Below are 14,995 nucleotides of genomic sequence, written 5' to 3' on the forward strand. Positions count from 1 at the left end.
GTAAGTGATTCCTGTGGTTTGTTTTTTTGCTAGCAGCATGTGCAATGATACTGGTCCGTAATACAGGCCTGTAGTAAACTCCAGCCTCACCCAGACAGGTCACTGACCTTGAAGAATTTGTCTATTTTGCTAAGGTTGATTCTCTTCTTGGCGTCCAGTTTGTAAATGTTGCTGACGTTCCCATCCATGAGATACAGGCCAAACCCCATCACCTGGAGAAGACAGAAAGGCAAGGTTTCAAGAGCTTGAAGTCAGCAGCACAAGTCAGACAGTTCTCATTTGCTCAGTGTGAGGAAAGACCATTTCAGGCTCCTGTGCCAACTGACACTCATGAGAAAACTGTATAAAACGTGCACATATCTGCATGGACGTGTGTGGCAGACAGGGGACACATGATGGAAAGCTTCTGCAAAAATGTATGACTCTCAGTTGTTCCTCCTCTCTCACACATAGTAACAACCAAAAAGTCTTCTTCACCTGTACTAAAAAGGCAGACATTTACTCCCAGAGACTTGAAAACGTTTAAAATATTCTCATGGGTTGATTTTTCCCTTTATTTCAGTACAGATCATTATAGATATTAAACGTACCAACATTGTCCTTCAAAGAACCTCAGTTGACTCATCTGTGGTAATGAAGTTTTTAGGGTAATAGTGACTGTAATCACTGTAATAACTGACTTACAGCAAGGACAAGCACAAAAAATAAGCAGATACTTTGGTGTGTTCATCTTTAGGGCTCTTCAGAGTCAGGAAACCAAACCTATGTGGTGATCTGTCTTCTGATTATTCTTGGAAATGGGTACCAAGAAGAAAATTCAGGGTTGCAAAGTTGGTGGTGATTTTAGCATATCCTTTAAGGTTACTGAGGTCAAAACTGTGTTCCTGCACACCACGTACAACAGAAAAAGCCCTTCCAGCTCTGGCGAGTGCAGAGCACCCACAAGTGCTCTCGTCCACCAGCTGGTACCTCCTTAGTGCCAGGCAGACGGAGCTGCTGGCAACCTTGGGAAGAACTGGGGGAAAAGACAGAGATGGAGATGGGGAAGAGCAAAGGAAAGGGAGAGAGGAAAGAAAATTTTTATACGGGAACATGGATGAAGACCAGAAAGGCCAGAAAAAAAATGTCAGGAGAAGTTCAGAGTAACAGTGGGAACGGAGGCAGCCATGGCACTGCCCAGCAGAGGTGCCACTTAAGAGCACTGAGGTGGGAGATCTCTGACCTTCATCCATGCTCACTCTGTTCAGCTACAAAGAAGGGATAAATGGGGAGAAAATGGGGGAATGGAGGTATCCCAGCAGAAGACAAAAGGTAACTGAGATCAGAAAGGAAACAGGCAGAGGTGGAAAGGAGCTCTGGTGCTGCATGCAGAAAACCTTCCCACTTCATAGCAAGCTTTGTGTCCAGAAGATGTTGGCTCTGCAGAGAAGAGATGCATGTAAACCCAAAGGAGTTAAAAATAAAGAAAACAAAGAGAAGAATTGTCCTGGAAGGGAGTTTCATTTTACTAAAACAAAAGTGGAACTGCCCAAACACTCAGACACATAAATATGACCGAATCTCACCTTTAAAAGCATGTGTTTTTCACTGGGTGTGAGATACATCTTGTTTTCATAGTAATCCACACAGATGTTGACAATATCAGCAAGCAGTTCCTCATAGCCAGGGATAACCTCTAGTTGCTGGTGCAGACACTGAAACAGCAATAGGGGTCACATTATCCTCATGGACAGAAGAACAGCAGGAATGTATTTCCGGAAGGGGGAAAAGATTAAGAGCATAATGACAAGAGGTTTCCTAAAAAATACCCTATCTCTGTGCATTTCTTAATTTGCAGATAGAAGATCGACCTCACGGTACCACCCGTAAAGAACAACCTTCCTTCTGTAGGGCAGCTCTCCCCTTCACACTGATCACAGCAGCCAAGCATCACGATGAGATGAAAAGAAAGGTCTGCCTCAGAAGCAGACTTTCTGATTGTCTGCTGTCTCTGTGCAATATTTTATCTAATTAGCAGAAGCTATGGAGCCTGTAGTGTGGAGGCCCCTGGTGTCTCGTCTGCAGTCCCCATGCAGTTGCAGAGACAGACTAGAGAGATTTCCTAGGGAAAACGGATGGAGTTTCTGTGAGAAAGCCCCGAGAGCTCTTCTTGCACCTTTTACACCTTTATCCTTGTCTTGACATAAACAGACCACCAGGATGATCCACTGGAAAAAAATATTGCTGGAATTATACAGTCTGACCCAAAGACCACCAGCTGGTGGAAATGACCCAGGAAACAAGGCAGATATTGCTGCAGTCCAGTCTGAAATGCCCTCAGCCTTGGAGAGACCATTGCCTCTGCCTACATGTGGGAAGGTTTGGAGGAACGGGACCTGCCTGCGTGATACGGTTGTGGTTTGCCAGGAACATGGAGAGGTTCTGGGACTCCTGGATGGACTGGGGGTCTGCCATCTTCCGCAGAAACTGAGCAGCTCTGGAAGGAAGAAATCCGGCGTCACCAAGGCTCACCCAACGCAGTCCCTCACCACCCACCCTCCTTGCCTCACCTGCAGCTGCAGAGCTGCAGCCTCAGAGCCCCCCTCCAACAGAGCTTAGCTCTTTCCTCATTTTACCAACTGGGAACCAAAACACAGAGCTCAGACATTTGCCTAAACTCACAGAGAGAGCCTACAACAGCACAGAAACCCAGCCTCCAGCCCACTTACATCTGCCCGATCTCTCTGCTGGGCAATTCCCCTGCCAGACCAGGCCCAGCCCCATCCCCGTGCTGGCTGCTTCTCGCCCCTCACCTTTTGTAGGCAGAGTGGTCATTTTTGACGCTACACTTCATGTTCTTCAGCTCATCCAGGACAGCAAACATGTTGATGAACTTGCCCAGCGTGAGGAGATAGGCCTCAGAGACAAAGTCCTTCCTCCGCTCGGCGTGGCACAGGCGCTTCACCTCGCTGCAGAACCTCTCGATTGCCTTGCGCTGGAAGGCAGCGGGACATGGTCACTACAGCAGAGGCTTGCACACGCACAGCACCACCTTCACCCACCTCTCCTTCCTTGTCCCAATGGGGACAGAGGCTCCAGAGTCTCCCTCCATTGTCACCATGCAATGAAGCAGCATTTCAAACCACTACAGACAAATGTCCTCAGTGCTGGAGGGGAGGAGTGGGGCTTGAATCCCCTGTGCCTGCCCTGAGTGCAGCATGTTCTGCCAAATCATGCTTTGGTCCTTTAGGTGGGGCATTACAATTTATAGGACATAAAACCCAAACGTGGCACTGAAACCCAGTTGCAGCCAACTAGAAATGCAGGTGGTGATCTAGAGAGCTCCCGTAAGCCCACAGCAGCTCTGTTAGCTATGTGGTCACTGCTCTGCTGGGATCCTAAGCGTGTTATCTTCTCAAGTGCCTCAAAGGCAGCAACTGCTAAATGTAAGCTTTGGTGCTCTGACATCGGATGGGTACTCTGGCCAGGATGAACATATCAGCTGCACCATCAGCCCTCGGCTCTTCACGGCTTTTCTTCAGAGAGAAGAGCTGAAGAGAGAGCTGTGCTGGCACCAGGCTGTCAGCACAGAAATAGCCCTTGCATCCACCAGCCAGCACCCCAGAAAAACAGGAGCCTGTGGCATCCATTAGCTCCTACAGTTCTGGTTCTCCATGAACTTTAAGGGCTGGGGTGTGTTCATTCCCAGCTTGGGGCTGAGCAAGGGATAAATGGCACAGATTTGGCTCTGGACAGGTAACTGCAAATAAAAAACCCATCAGGAGATCAGGGCTCTCCAGGCTGGCGTGGCAGGCATGACACAGCACAGCCCTGCTGAGGAATCTCACACCAAGACATTATTTCTACCACTCCCCTTGACCACTTACCTGAAAATACATGAACTTCATAAGCTTGGTGACTTCTGGCTCCAGGACTTCCACTGTCTTCTCATAAATCTCCACTCGGTTTGGCTGTTCATTACATTTCACCTGCAGTACAAAGACAAACCATCTTCATCAGCATCATTTCCAACACAGCTGTGGACTTGCACCAGCCACCAACTTCTGCTTCTTTCACAGTGAATCCTGTCCCCATTTGAGGACAGCAGAGGGACTCCAGAGGGAGCTTGTTTTCAAGGCAACAGGTGATGGCAGAAAGGGCTTTTTCTCAGATGTGAAATTCTCTCCATTAAGGGGCACAATCCTGACTCTGAGAAATGAAATCTTCTAACGTACTTGTCTGGAGTAGAATACATAAAAAATTAAGTCTGTACTTGCTATACAATGTGGAAATGTTGTACCTTAAATTTGTCTTAGATTTTGTGTTGCAAAGTCCCACGGACACAGGCACCATGCTATGGCTCTGCTCTAGTCCTGCTGGGATAACTCTGGTTCTGTTGCAGACCCATTAAAAATCCCTGGGCTTGGACGTGACTAGCAGCAATGAACTGAGTCACTTTTACCAGAGTCCTAGGAAGCTAAATTTAAGTAACTCTGTCTTGCCATCAGCTCAGCCATGGCCTGCCTCCTGCTAGCATGGCGAGCACAGGCAACAACAGCACAGCATCAGATGTAAATGGGAGATAAGCAGAAATCTAATCAGCATCAGCAATCTCCCTGTGGCTGGATCTCGTCAGACCATCAGCAGAGTATAACCCAGGGGAACTGAGGTTTGACCTTTCCCAGGGAACCACTAACACGGACATTGTCAGCCATGTGGAAATATTTTTTCCTGGCTCCATGGAAGTGCTGCAAGCCCTTTTATCAGTGGAGTTAATGGATGTGCACTACATCTGCCGGCTGCGTTGTCAGCCTGCGCTTTTGCAGCGATCCAGCACTGCTCGTGTTGCAGATGACAAGCTTTGTGCTGGAGTCTGAATCACGGCTCAGTGGGCCTCATGGGCAACCTTACTCATGTCTGTAGGTGTTTGCAGGATTTTGGTTGGAGAGAGGACTGAAAAACATTTGAAACAGAACCAGCGGTAGAGGAGAATGATTAAACCCAGGACCTTCAGGTACAGCAGCAGTAAAAAAGGGCATTTGGAGGAGACCTGGCTGGGAGGCTGACATTCACTCTAGAAATGTTTCTGACGTAGTAAAGAGCTCCTTCATACAACCTGGCTCAACACTGACCCTGCCAGGACTCCCATGAGAGCAGAGACAGCGCCCCAGCACCAGTTTGGGATGCGGAAAGCTGCCCCAGCTGCCCACTCTGCTCCATGCAAGTCAGGGAGAGCCCAAATTTGCCACATCTTGAGAGCACCCGCTGTTGTCGTCACAGCTAGCCATCTCACTTCATGCAACACAAGAGTCCCACTCAGCACTGGAGCAATTTTTAACTGACATTGAGACACAGCATGCAGTGGTGTCAGGAAGTGTGGTATAAACCAGATCTGATACTTTTACTCTCAACTTCCAAAAACTAACTGCCTTTGCCTGAAGCAAATTGCATCTTCCCACAGCATGACAGGGAAAAATACTCCAGTGGTGTACTGGAAAGGAAATAAGAGCATTGCTTTAATTAAAGCAAAGGCTGCCCAATCTCCAGACAGAGAAGTGGATAGAGATCCAAGCAGCAAAACACAGCACTATGCCAAGCACTGAGCGGGACCAGAGCTGTGCCCAGCTGCATCCTTGCAGAGCTATGGGACACACAAGCTGGTTTTGCAGTTGTGAAGTGACTTCAAGTGTGACTGCTTTGGGGAGCTTGGGAAACAGTCCTGAAACCAGGAAATACATATCTATATGTGTAACGCAGTCAGCCACAAACAGTTGCTTCATTTGTGGCCGGTGTGACTTAGCTGAGAGGTACTGCTAAGAGGGTCAGGGATGGAGCTGCTACCTGTCATACACAAGGGTGCAGAGCAGATGTCCTCTGCTAGGACAGCAGCAGGGACCTGCTTATTCTGGAGTAGCTACCTGCTGCTGAGATCAGTGATCAAGACTTAGGTGGGGAAAGGAGGATAATTTGAGCCCTCAGTAGCCTCTCTTTTCAACCTTTCTATCTGCTTCAGCCTTCAGCCCAAACTAACCCATGCAAGACAAAACCACACAGGTGCTCTGAGCAGAGCCCTGTACGGGAAGGGCCCCGTTACCTGGGGGATGGCTCGTGAGCAGCTCCTCCACGTGTAAAGCATCACGGCGTACTCGTGGCCTTCCTCCAGCATTTCGTTCTGAAACACAGAGAGATGTTGTTGGGGCAGGGCACGCACCGTGGTTCAGCATCACCGGGGCAGTGCCCAGGGGACTCACCATGCTGGAGTGCACCGTCGCCTGCTCGATGTACCTGGCTATGCCGGTCACAAAGGCATTTCTGTCTTCAAAGTTTGTGTCAAAATTAGCCTGTGGGTGAAACAGGGATTGGGATTAACATACACACACACTGGTTGTTCTCTCACCTGATGCCATGCGCTGGCAAATTGTTTTGGGAGTATATTCAGGGAACCCCATGCAGGCACAGGCTTGAGAGCACCTGGGGCACAGGGTCAGCCTATGAAAAATTCGAGGTGCTGGAAATGACTGCGTCTCTAGGGCTGGAGTAGATCTGTATGGGCAGCCTGCAATGAGCCTGAACCACACGTGTTCGTTAGAAGAGACCCCGCAGATTATATGTGTGAAGATGTGGCAATCAAGACTGACAAAGCCTTGTAAAATCAAGCCAAGCCAAGTGGGGATCAGTTATAAGGAACTGCAGCCACACCAGCGAGCAAACCTCTAGCGGTTATGCTAAATACTTTAGTCTGTTAACTCAAAGACAAACGCAACCTCATTAACTTCCATTTGTGCCCCTGACTGCTAGGGGAAGACCACATCCTGTCAGCAGGAATTGCAAAGGATAAACACGCAGAAAGGGCAGGGAAAGAGATGTCTGGAAAACATAAATACAAAAATCAGCACTCGTTCAGATGCCATTATCAGTGCTAGTGTTGCTCTTGCAAGCAGATGCTTTGGGAGGAACGATTGTTTGGGAAGCTGAACTAGTGCTTTGGGTCTGGATATGGGAGCGAGGAAGTGCAGAGCAAGGTGGGGGGGGTGAAAAAGCAGCTCCTTGGCCTCGCGGCACCGAGCGCCCATTCACACGCTTTGTGCTTGGGCAATTTCCTCCGCCAAGGCGCGCTGATGGTATCTGCTGCAGGGCAGAGCGCACGCGAGTCCCAGATGCCCAGAGCTGCTCCTTGCAATGTCATCAGCATTGCAGCAGCCGTGTTCACCTCAATAACCCATTTCCTGAGCGGCAAAGCTGGGAGCACAGACCTGTGGCTGCAGGGCTGCTTTTTGAATGCCTCTAGGACAGAGCATGTGACTGAGGTGAAAGCAAAAGCTGGGGCTGTGTGTGCACCTCTGGACGGCAGGGACGGGGCTAACCCCAGCGCGTCTGTGACGAGGAACCAAGCTGAGCAAACGCTTCCAGATCTGGTTAAGACAAGGTTTTTAGGCCCAGCTGAGTGCACACTTGTGATAAGAGACACAAGTGAGGCTGTGCCATAAGACGGAACCTTTGGTCCCTCGCAGGACACAAGCCAGCAAAGAATAAAACTTATTTTGTGAAGAGAGATGCTAAGTTGATATCAAGATTTTCCAGGGCTAGCTGACATTTGAACAGCCCGGAAATGCCTTTGGGTTCGATAACCCATGGAGATACTACCGCTACTGAACAAGCCTGCAGCTTGACCTGCTGAAAGAGATACTGTAATTCCAGAGCCCTGCCTACACGGCACGGCAATCCCTGCACGGGTGTGTTTATGCACAGTCACAGTAAGCCATGAAGACAGGAGTGGCAGGACAGAGAAAGTAACCCCGCATTATATTTAACCCCGGGTGTGTGCTGTAGGACAGGGCGTGGTGGCCAAGCAGTTGAGGCATCCTGCTGTGGATGCACAAGCAGGGGTCTGAGCCTTGCCCTGGGCTCATGCCAAGCTTGGTCAGCGCAGCTGCAGCTTAATCTGTGGGTGTTCGAGGCAGAGCAGTGATTGTGGTCACTGCCCTCCCTTGCATGCCCTCCGCTCCCTACCAGCAGCTCCGGCTGTGCTGGCAGCACAGGCCAGCCAATTTCAGGCAGAAGTTTGATTTTGGCCTACTTAGACAAGTGCAGTACCATGAAAAAGAAGCACAGAAATACGTGCACAATATTACCACCGAAAACTCTCTGCTGTTATCACAAACCTTTTCTCTGGCTTCTCACCGGTTCATGCCCTCTTGTCCTCATTGTCAACTTCCCTACATCTTGCTCAGACTTAAAGATCCCTTTCACCTCTCTGGGAGCAGATTTGTGGCTAGATCTGTTGTGAATATTTCCTTAAACACACCGAACCAGGAACAATTTTTGCTGGTTCTCACAGCACCACGCGCCCCTGTGGTTTGCATGAGCCCCTGCGCTTTGCATGCCCTGCTGCGGCCGGGGCTGGAGGTACCTGGTACATGATGGAGGAAGGGGGCGGCTCGATGCATGGCTGCTGGTCGGGCAGGGGCAGCTCCTCCAGCAAGTCCACGTTGGACAGGGCATCCTCTAGCGTGACGTGGGTGGTCATGGTTCTGGCTCTTCAGTTTCCACGCTAGATCCAAAGGAAAAGAGAGGGTGATAGTCAGCAGGCAGAAGACTCAGTGGGAAAGCACCAAAGGATAAAACTGGAACCCGGACTAGCTTGCACCGCAGTGGATATGATCCTGGTTCATCTTGTTTTCCTTTTCTTGTGTATTTAACCTATATCTCTGTGTCATCTCTCCTTCCGTGACTCAATAACAAAGCAGGAATGCAGAATAAGAGGAACACAGCCACCCACCCATGTCCTCCTTTACTTAACTCAATGCAAAACTGCTGGAGACACAAAACAGCTGGGGGCTGCAGAGCAGCTTAAGCAGCCTCAAGTGAAAGCTTGTACTCCAAAATGCAAAGTGGTGCTTTCCAAAATCTCTCTTGAAGCAGCATGATTAGAAAAGCATGACCAGCGCTGGCGCTCACATGATCGCCTTCCCACATACACGGGCAGAGCTGGAAACTGTAAACACCGAAGCCCACTTTCACAGGTGAACTGGAAAGAATCGGCTTCTGCACAGTCAGGCTGTGGCAGCTCAAGCAGCAAAAAAAAAGAAGTTGCTGCTAAAAACAAAAATGTCCTTGCTTTAACCAGACATGCAGTGGCCCCTGCCCAGCCCCAGCCTGCCCTGCAGCTGCCACCGGCGGTGTCCTGAGACGGTGCCAGCTGCACACAAATAAAAAGCAAAGGGAAACGGTTCTGAAAGAGCTCACTGGTGATTACCCCTGTGCCGAGCACCGACGCAGACAAGCTGAAACGCAGGATCAACCTCTCTGTCCCTGATCTCTTTTGCTCTTCACCTTTGCGTGCGCAAGCACGGAGGGACGCTGCTGTCATCCGGGCTGACACTTGTATAACCACCGCCACCAGGCTCCCCCAGTTAATGCCTAATCCATGTGCAGGAGCCGTGGCTGACCTGGGAGCCCGTCCTCTCGGCAAACACGCAGCTGCGCTTCGATATTTGTAGAGAGAGAACTGGCTTTGAGAACTGACATGTTGTTCGATTAGCAAATCGCCCCTCTTTTGAGGAGCACTTTTTTTTACCAGTTGGAGCCTGTCTAGTTTCTAATGTGAGCCATCGGGTTTATCACTTTAATCTGCAAGACAGTAGAGCTCAACAGAGCTCAAAGTTCCCATCAAGATACTCATAGATTTCAATACAAACACCCTGCAACCTTCGCTTCTGCTCAGGCAAGCGGGCAAAGCTCTTCAACTGCCTTGTTATTGGGTATGTTTTCCAATCCGTTCATCATCTCTTTGGCTTTTCTCTAAGCTTGATCCAATTCTGCAGCTTTTTTTGCCAAAGAGCAGACACCATAGCAGGACACAGGGCTCCAGCAACGCCTGCACAAGTGCCAGATAGAAAAGTAACACAATGTCCCTTCCTGCTCACCACCACATCCTTGGTCACAACAGCAGCTCCACAGGCGCTCCCGTTCAGCTGATAATCTGCTACAATTCCCCCAGGTCCTTTTTTCTTGTTGTTGTTTTTAATTGAGTCACAGTTTCCCCGAATACAAGTTTGCTTTTCCTTTCCAGCACTGGGAGCACGGAAGGACAATGGCTGCGGGATGGCCACAGACAGACACACGTGCACGCAGTGAGGAGCACGGCCAAGGGGGATGCGGGCAGCCTGCAGTCCTGGGGTGGCTTCGTGTTGGTGAGGAAAGGGCCTGCTGCCTGCATGCAGGAGCTGCAACAATATCTGTGAGCCTGGTAAAACCCACGTCACCTCCCCAAACACCTCCCCAGGGCACCAGGCAGCCGAAGAACAGGCTTGGTTGTATTTGCAGCTTGAAGAACCACGAAATAACTATCTGGGGAAAAGAATTCTCAAGCAGCCCCTTCCCTACTCGCTCAAATTTCTGTTTCCCCCATCACCCCGTTTTGCTGCCTGTAACAAGGTGCAGAAACTGCCCAAAGCAGCCGCTCTGCCCTGTTCTCAGCAGGAGATCCGGGTCCCAATTCAGCATCGCAGACCTGTGGTGCTGGCCATGGCACGAACCTGCAAGAAGCCAACAGCCCCTGCCCCACAGGTCTGGCACTCAGTTGCAGGAAGGGAGGCACCACGTAGAAATAACGAACAGAAAAGGAAGCCTCGAGCACTGGCAAGCTGTCAGCCCTGGCCACAGCCCACTCCGTGCTGAGTGGAGTGCAAGAACCAGGATCCAGGTGGAAAAACTGCCTAGAATTTGTGGGTTTACCTCATTGCAACATCCCCGTGAGTGACGGGGACTCCCAGTTTCAATTCTATGTTTTCTTCAGTGCAATGGCAGAAGCGAAGGAGATGAAGGGAAACAGAGGTCAGTCGGGACTTCCTCTGGGTCTCAGGCCCTTGGCAAGCTGTGGCAGAGGGCAGCCCTGCAGCTGGCAGCACACAATGGAGGGGACACTGGTCCAGGGCTGGCAGAGCTGGATCCCCACCCCAGAGCATCCACAGAGGAGCAGCCTCAAGCAATTCCCCATGGCGCTGCCCTGGCGCATCCAGCTTCATACCCTCGGTTCATTGACCAAGTGACTCCAGCCTGGGGAACTACAGGGGTCCTGGGGCCACCCACCAAAAAGTCTTCATTAAGCCCTACCCCCAACCCCAGCAGAGCCATGCCAGCTGTGCCTGCAGCTCACCGTCGGCGCTTCCTTCCTGTGCCAGCACACATGGGGCTGCGGCCGCGCCGCCCGGGGTGGAGCTCGGCGGCGTGCCCCAAACGGGGCTTTTTTGTTACCGTAACGCATGGGCTGCGGGGTAAGGCTTTCCTTCTCACACAGGAAGCATATCCTGCCCGTGTGAATTCTTGGGCTGCTACAAGCTACCTCTCGAAACTATTTTCTTCTGCATATTCTGCCTCTGATCATAGGCTGATGCTCCTCTGGCAATATGAGTTTAGGTAGAACTGAACGTGAGCCTGGCAGGAGCCAGCCCCACCCTGGTGAAACCCTGGGGAGCAGAGACATGGCTAAAGGGCTAATTGCTGCTTCTGCTGATGAGCCACGGAGCTAACAAGAGCTGCCCATACTTCCTGCCCATCTGCTGCAGAAACTTCTTCCTCCTGTTGCTGTGGTCCCCCTGGGGCAGGCGATGCTCGGTGCTCCCTGTCGCACCTGTCTGAAGTGCCAACCCCAGGCATGCCAGCCACACAGGATCCACAGGCACAGCCCCACCACCACTCTGTAGCTGAAATGAAGGTAAATCAGCCTAGATCAGCCTGGAGAGCGTAGCAAGGCTTTGAGAAGGAGCGAGGATGGACATCCCTGATGCCTGAGCTCACAATCGCAGGGCAGGTCCCACCTTCCCGCTGAAATGCTTGCCCAGAAGTGTCTGTGCAGTATCATCCTCTTCACGGTGAGAGGAACAAAGAAGCCTTTATTGTTAGAGCAGCTTGGGGGAACAAAGGAAGACTTTTGAAAGCAGAGCCATCATGAATATGTTGCATGCATGTGTGCTTGGCTTCGAAGCTGCGGAGCTGAGAACGCCAGGGAAGTGGCACGGGCTGCTTCGGGCTTCCAGCTCACCTGCTCCTACAGCAGGCATCCACGCTGGGGACACAGGAGCGACCAAGGGCAGGAAAGGAGGAAAGAAATAACAGGAATTATGGAGATTGGCAGTAACTGCACATCCTGCATGCCTGGAGTGAGAGGAGCAGCAAAATGACTTTTGATGGGGAGATGGTGACATGGAGGAAACGGGCAAACTTCTGGTCACCTCCAGGGGACCTGGGATTCTTCTCCAGCTCTGATGCCCAGCCCCTGGGTAACCTGGAAACGTCACGTAATTCATTTTTGCCCCTCTGACAATGCTTCCCCAGTTACTCCAAAAAGCCTTTCACCCATGGTCAGGAAGCATCCTGGCCCAACAAGTGCCCAGCTGACTGATGTCTCAGACACACAGCAGGACATTTCTGGTACCCGTTGCCTCACAGCAAGAGGAGGGTGAATGCTGCTGGCCGACAACGTACTTCCAGTCAAGTAGAGTAACTTCGGGGTGCAAAAGGTTAGTTTTACCTTTGCCTACAACGCACAGGATTAACAGCCCCTGTGGTTTAGGATGCATGTCATCAAACCCTCCTTGCATGCTCTAAGAATCACTTGTAATTTCAGCACCACGCCAGTCAGGAGGTTCTTTGCATAAACAGCCAGGATGAGCAAGGCTGGCAGAGCTGAGCTGCACAGACACAGGCGTTAATGACCGTGAAATTACCCTTCCCATCCAAACAGGAAGCCAAAGTGCCCAGCTCCTGAAGCTGTTGGTCTGCATCTCCACTCTACATTTTCAGCCATCCCATTACGGCTGCGTTCCAGCCATCTATGCCGTCTCTGTTTCTCAGCAACATTTTATTTGGATTTTATTTCTTATAGAATAAATTGATCAAATTTTTCTGCTGCCAAAGAAAGAGGGTCAAGGCAGAAGGCTGGTATAGGAAACTGTATTTCCAATATAGTTGAGAAATTTGGAGCAAGTTTCCAGGCAAGCTCTTTTGCTGACAGTCAAAGCACTTATTGGGAATTTAAACCATACAGAAATGCACTATTAATAGTCGGACAATTACTGATCTTCCAGAAATGATCATCCTCTTTTCATGCAGATAACTGTTTGTTAATAAAGTTGTTATTATGATAGGATAGTCTGCTCTGCTAAAGAGACCCAGGTCAGAAAATGGAAGATTTTCCATATTCCTCGGGCTTCATTAATAGCAATTAGCTGTACAGAGAAAAGGAGAAAGGAATTATCCTTTGTAGGGAATTACCCTAGAATTACAGGGCCGTGACAGACACCAAAATAGCGGGCTGGCCACCCATCGCAGTGCCCAACCTGTCACCGCGCCGAACACAGCGCGCTCTCCTCCGGCTATCTGTGCAGGGCAGGGGGGGTGCCGGGGGTGCTGCAGCCCAGCCTCATTCTGCAAAACCTTTGTGGCCTGAGCCTGGTGGCCTGAACCCCCCCGGGGAAAGCGGCAGATGGCGGAGGGGGACAAGCTGTGCTGCTGGCGGCCTCCTCGTAGGGCGCCCAACCGGCGCCTTCTTCCTTCCTCAGCCCAGCTGGCAGAATAAGGCCCAGTAAGCACGGGGAGGGGGGGGTCCAGCGTGTGCCTCTTGTTCCCCCCACCCCTCTCCAACCCCCCCAGGAGCCATCCCTTCCTCCCAGCGGGATGCGTTTCCAGCCTCCTCGCCTGTAAAGTTGCCTACAAAGGAACGCTCCCTGCTCACGGCCTCCGCCCCGGGCGGGAGGAAATTTTGGGGATGGGGGACGTTCCCCCAGCTCCCACCGACCCCAGAACACGACCCTGGGTAACCGTCAAGGCCCCCAGCCCACCGCAGGCACAACCCCCCCCCGCGCGCGCACCCCGGCTCAGCATCCCCCCGCTCCCCTCCTCGCCCTGGGCACCACCTTCTCCCAACGAGCACTGCCTGGGGACCCCCTGAGGACCCCCCCCCGGACCCCCCTAGGGCCCGCACCCGCCCCCCGCCCCGCGGCCCCCCGCCCTCGCCTCTTCCCCCATTCCCCCCCCCCCCCCGGGGTGGGGGCAGCATCGCCGCCACCGGGCTGCGGGGAGCGCTGCCATCACCGCGGGGCCTGCAGCGCCCACCGGGCCGGGGGCTCGGCCCTTTTCCCCCCCACCCCCATCCTAGAAGGGGAGAAGGGGATTTTTGTTTTTCCCCCCCCCACCTCCGGCGCCGTGCTCTGACGGCGGGGGGGCTGCTGCCGCAGGTAGCACGGAGCATTATGGGATACATCCTCGCACATCCAGGGCCTCCCACCCTAAGGGGGGGACGGCACCTGCCCCTCCGGGTGGCACCCCCATCGCGACACCCCCCCCAAAAATAAAAACCCCCAAACCCATCCCGACCGGCGGCCGCGGAGCTGAAGGGATGCGGCGGCGCAACCCCCGCGCAGCCCCCGCGCAGCGCAGCGCTCCCACCCCCGCCCCGCTCACCTGGCGCTCGGAGGGGGGGGGGGGGGCCGGGCCCAAAGGGGGGGGGCCCGGGGGGGTCGGGGAGGGGTAGGGGGCAGGGGGGGGGGCGCAGCTCGCCGGGATGCTCCGCGCCGCCCGCACAAAGAGCAGGAAATGGCTGCAGCAAGTGCACTTCCGCGGCTCTCCGCCGGCCCCTCCGCACGGCGGCGGGGGGAGCCCCGGCCCCCGGCGAGGGAAGGGGCTGGAGCGGGGAGAGCGGCTCCTCCCCCCCGGGCTGCAAGGGGGGAGCTCGGGGGGTGCGCTGGGGGTGCGCTGGGGGTGCGCGGGAGATGCGCGGGGGGTACCCGGGGGGTACCCGGGGGATGCGCGCCCCTCCGCGGGGGCAGGCACCGGTAGGGAGGGGAAGGGGCTGCCGGGGGTCCCGGGGAGCCAGGGCCCCCTGGCTGGGTGCCGGGGGTGCCGCCGCCCCGAGGTGCTGCCCGGAGGTTTGAGCCGGGGTTGTGGGGGCTTGAAATGCACGCGGAGCCTTGGGTGGCTGGGTGTGCAAGGGGTGGAAGGCAGGAGGCGATGCCTC

General features: G+C 52.9%; 1 protein-coding gene across 5 annotated transcripts in view; it reads right to left on the minus strand.

The window, feature by feature from the left end:
- CYFIP2 (cytoplasmic FMR1 interacting protein 2) overlaps nucleotides 1-14,655 on the minus strand; it is a 49,807-nt gene extending 35,152 nt beyond the window's left edge. For 3 of the 5 annotated variants that reach the window (XM_035338964.1, XM_035338962.1, XM_035338963.1), the window contains exons 1-8: nucleotides 8,390-8,506; nucleotides 6,231-6,320; nucleotides 6,074-6,151; nucleotides 3,867-3,968; nucleotides 2,793-2,974; nucleotides 2,380-2,476; nucleotides 1,566-1,694; nucleotides 108-212 (exon numbers count right to left, since the gene is read on the minus strand). In XM_035338964.1, the coding sequence (XP_035194855.1) occupies nucleotides 108-212; nucleotides 1,566-1,694; nucleotides 2,380-2,476; nucleotides 2,793-2,974; nucleotides 3,867-3,968; nucleotides 6,074-6,151; nucleotides 6,231-6,320; nucleotides 8,390-8,506 (900 nt within the window). Of the gene's footprint in view, nucleotides 1-107; nucleotides 213-1,565; nucleotides 1,695-2,379; nucleotides 2,477-2,792; nucleotides 2,975-3,866; nucleotides 3,969-6,073; nucleotides 6,152-6,230; nucleotides 6,321-8,389; nucleotides 8,531-9,235; nucleotides 9,254-14,442 lie in introns of those variants that run through there. The other 2 variants (XM_035338960.1, XM_035338961.1) reach the window with 2 other exon arrangements.
- Between the last annotated feature and the right edge of the window lie 340 nt (nucleotides 14,656-14,995).

The sequence above is a fragment of the Oxyura jamaicensis genome, chromosome 13, assembly GCF_011077185.1.
Source record: "Oxyura jamaicensis isolate SHBP4307 breed ruddy duck chromosome 13, BPBGC_Ojam_1.0, whole genome shotgun sequence".
Taxonomy (NCBI): domain Eukaryota; kingdom Metazoa; phylum Chordata; class Aves; order Anseriformes; family Anatidae; genus Oxyura; species Oxyura jamaicensis.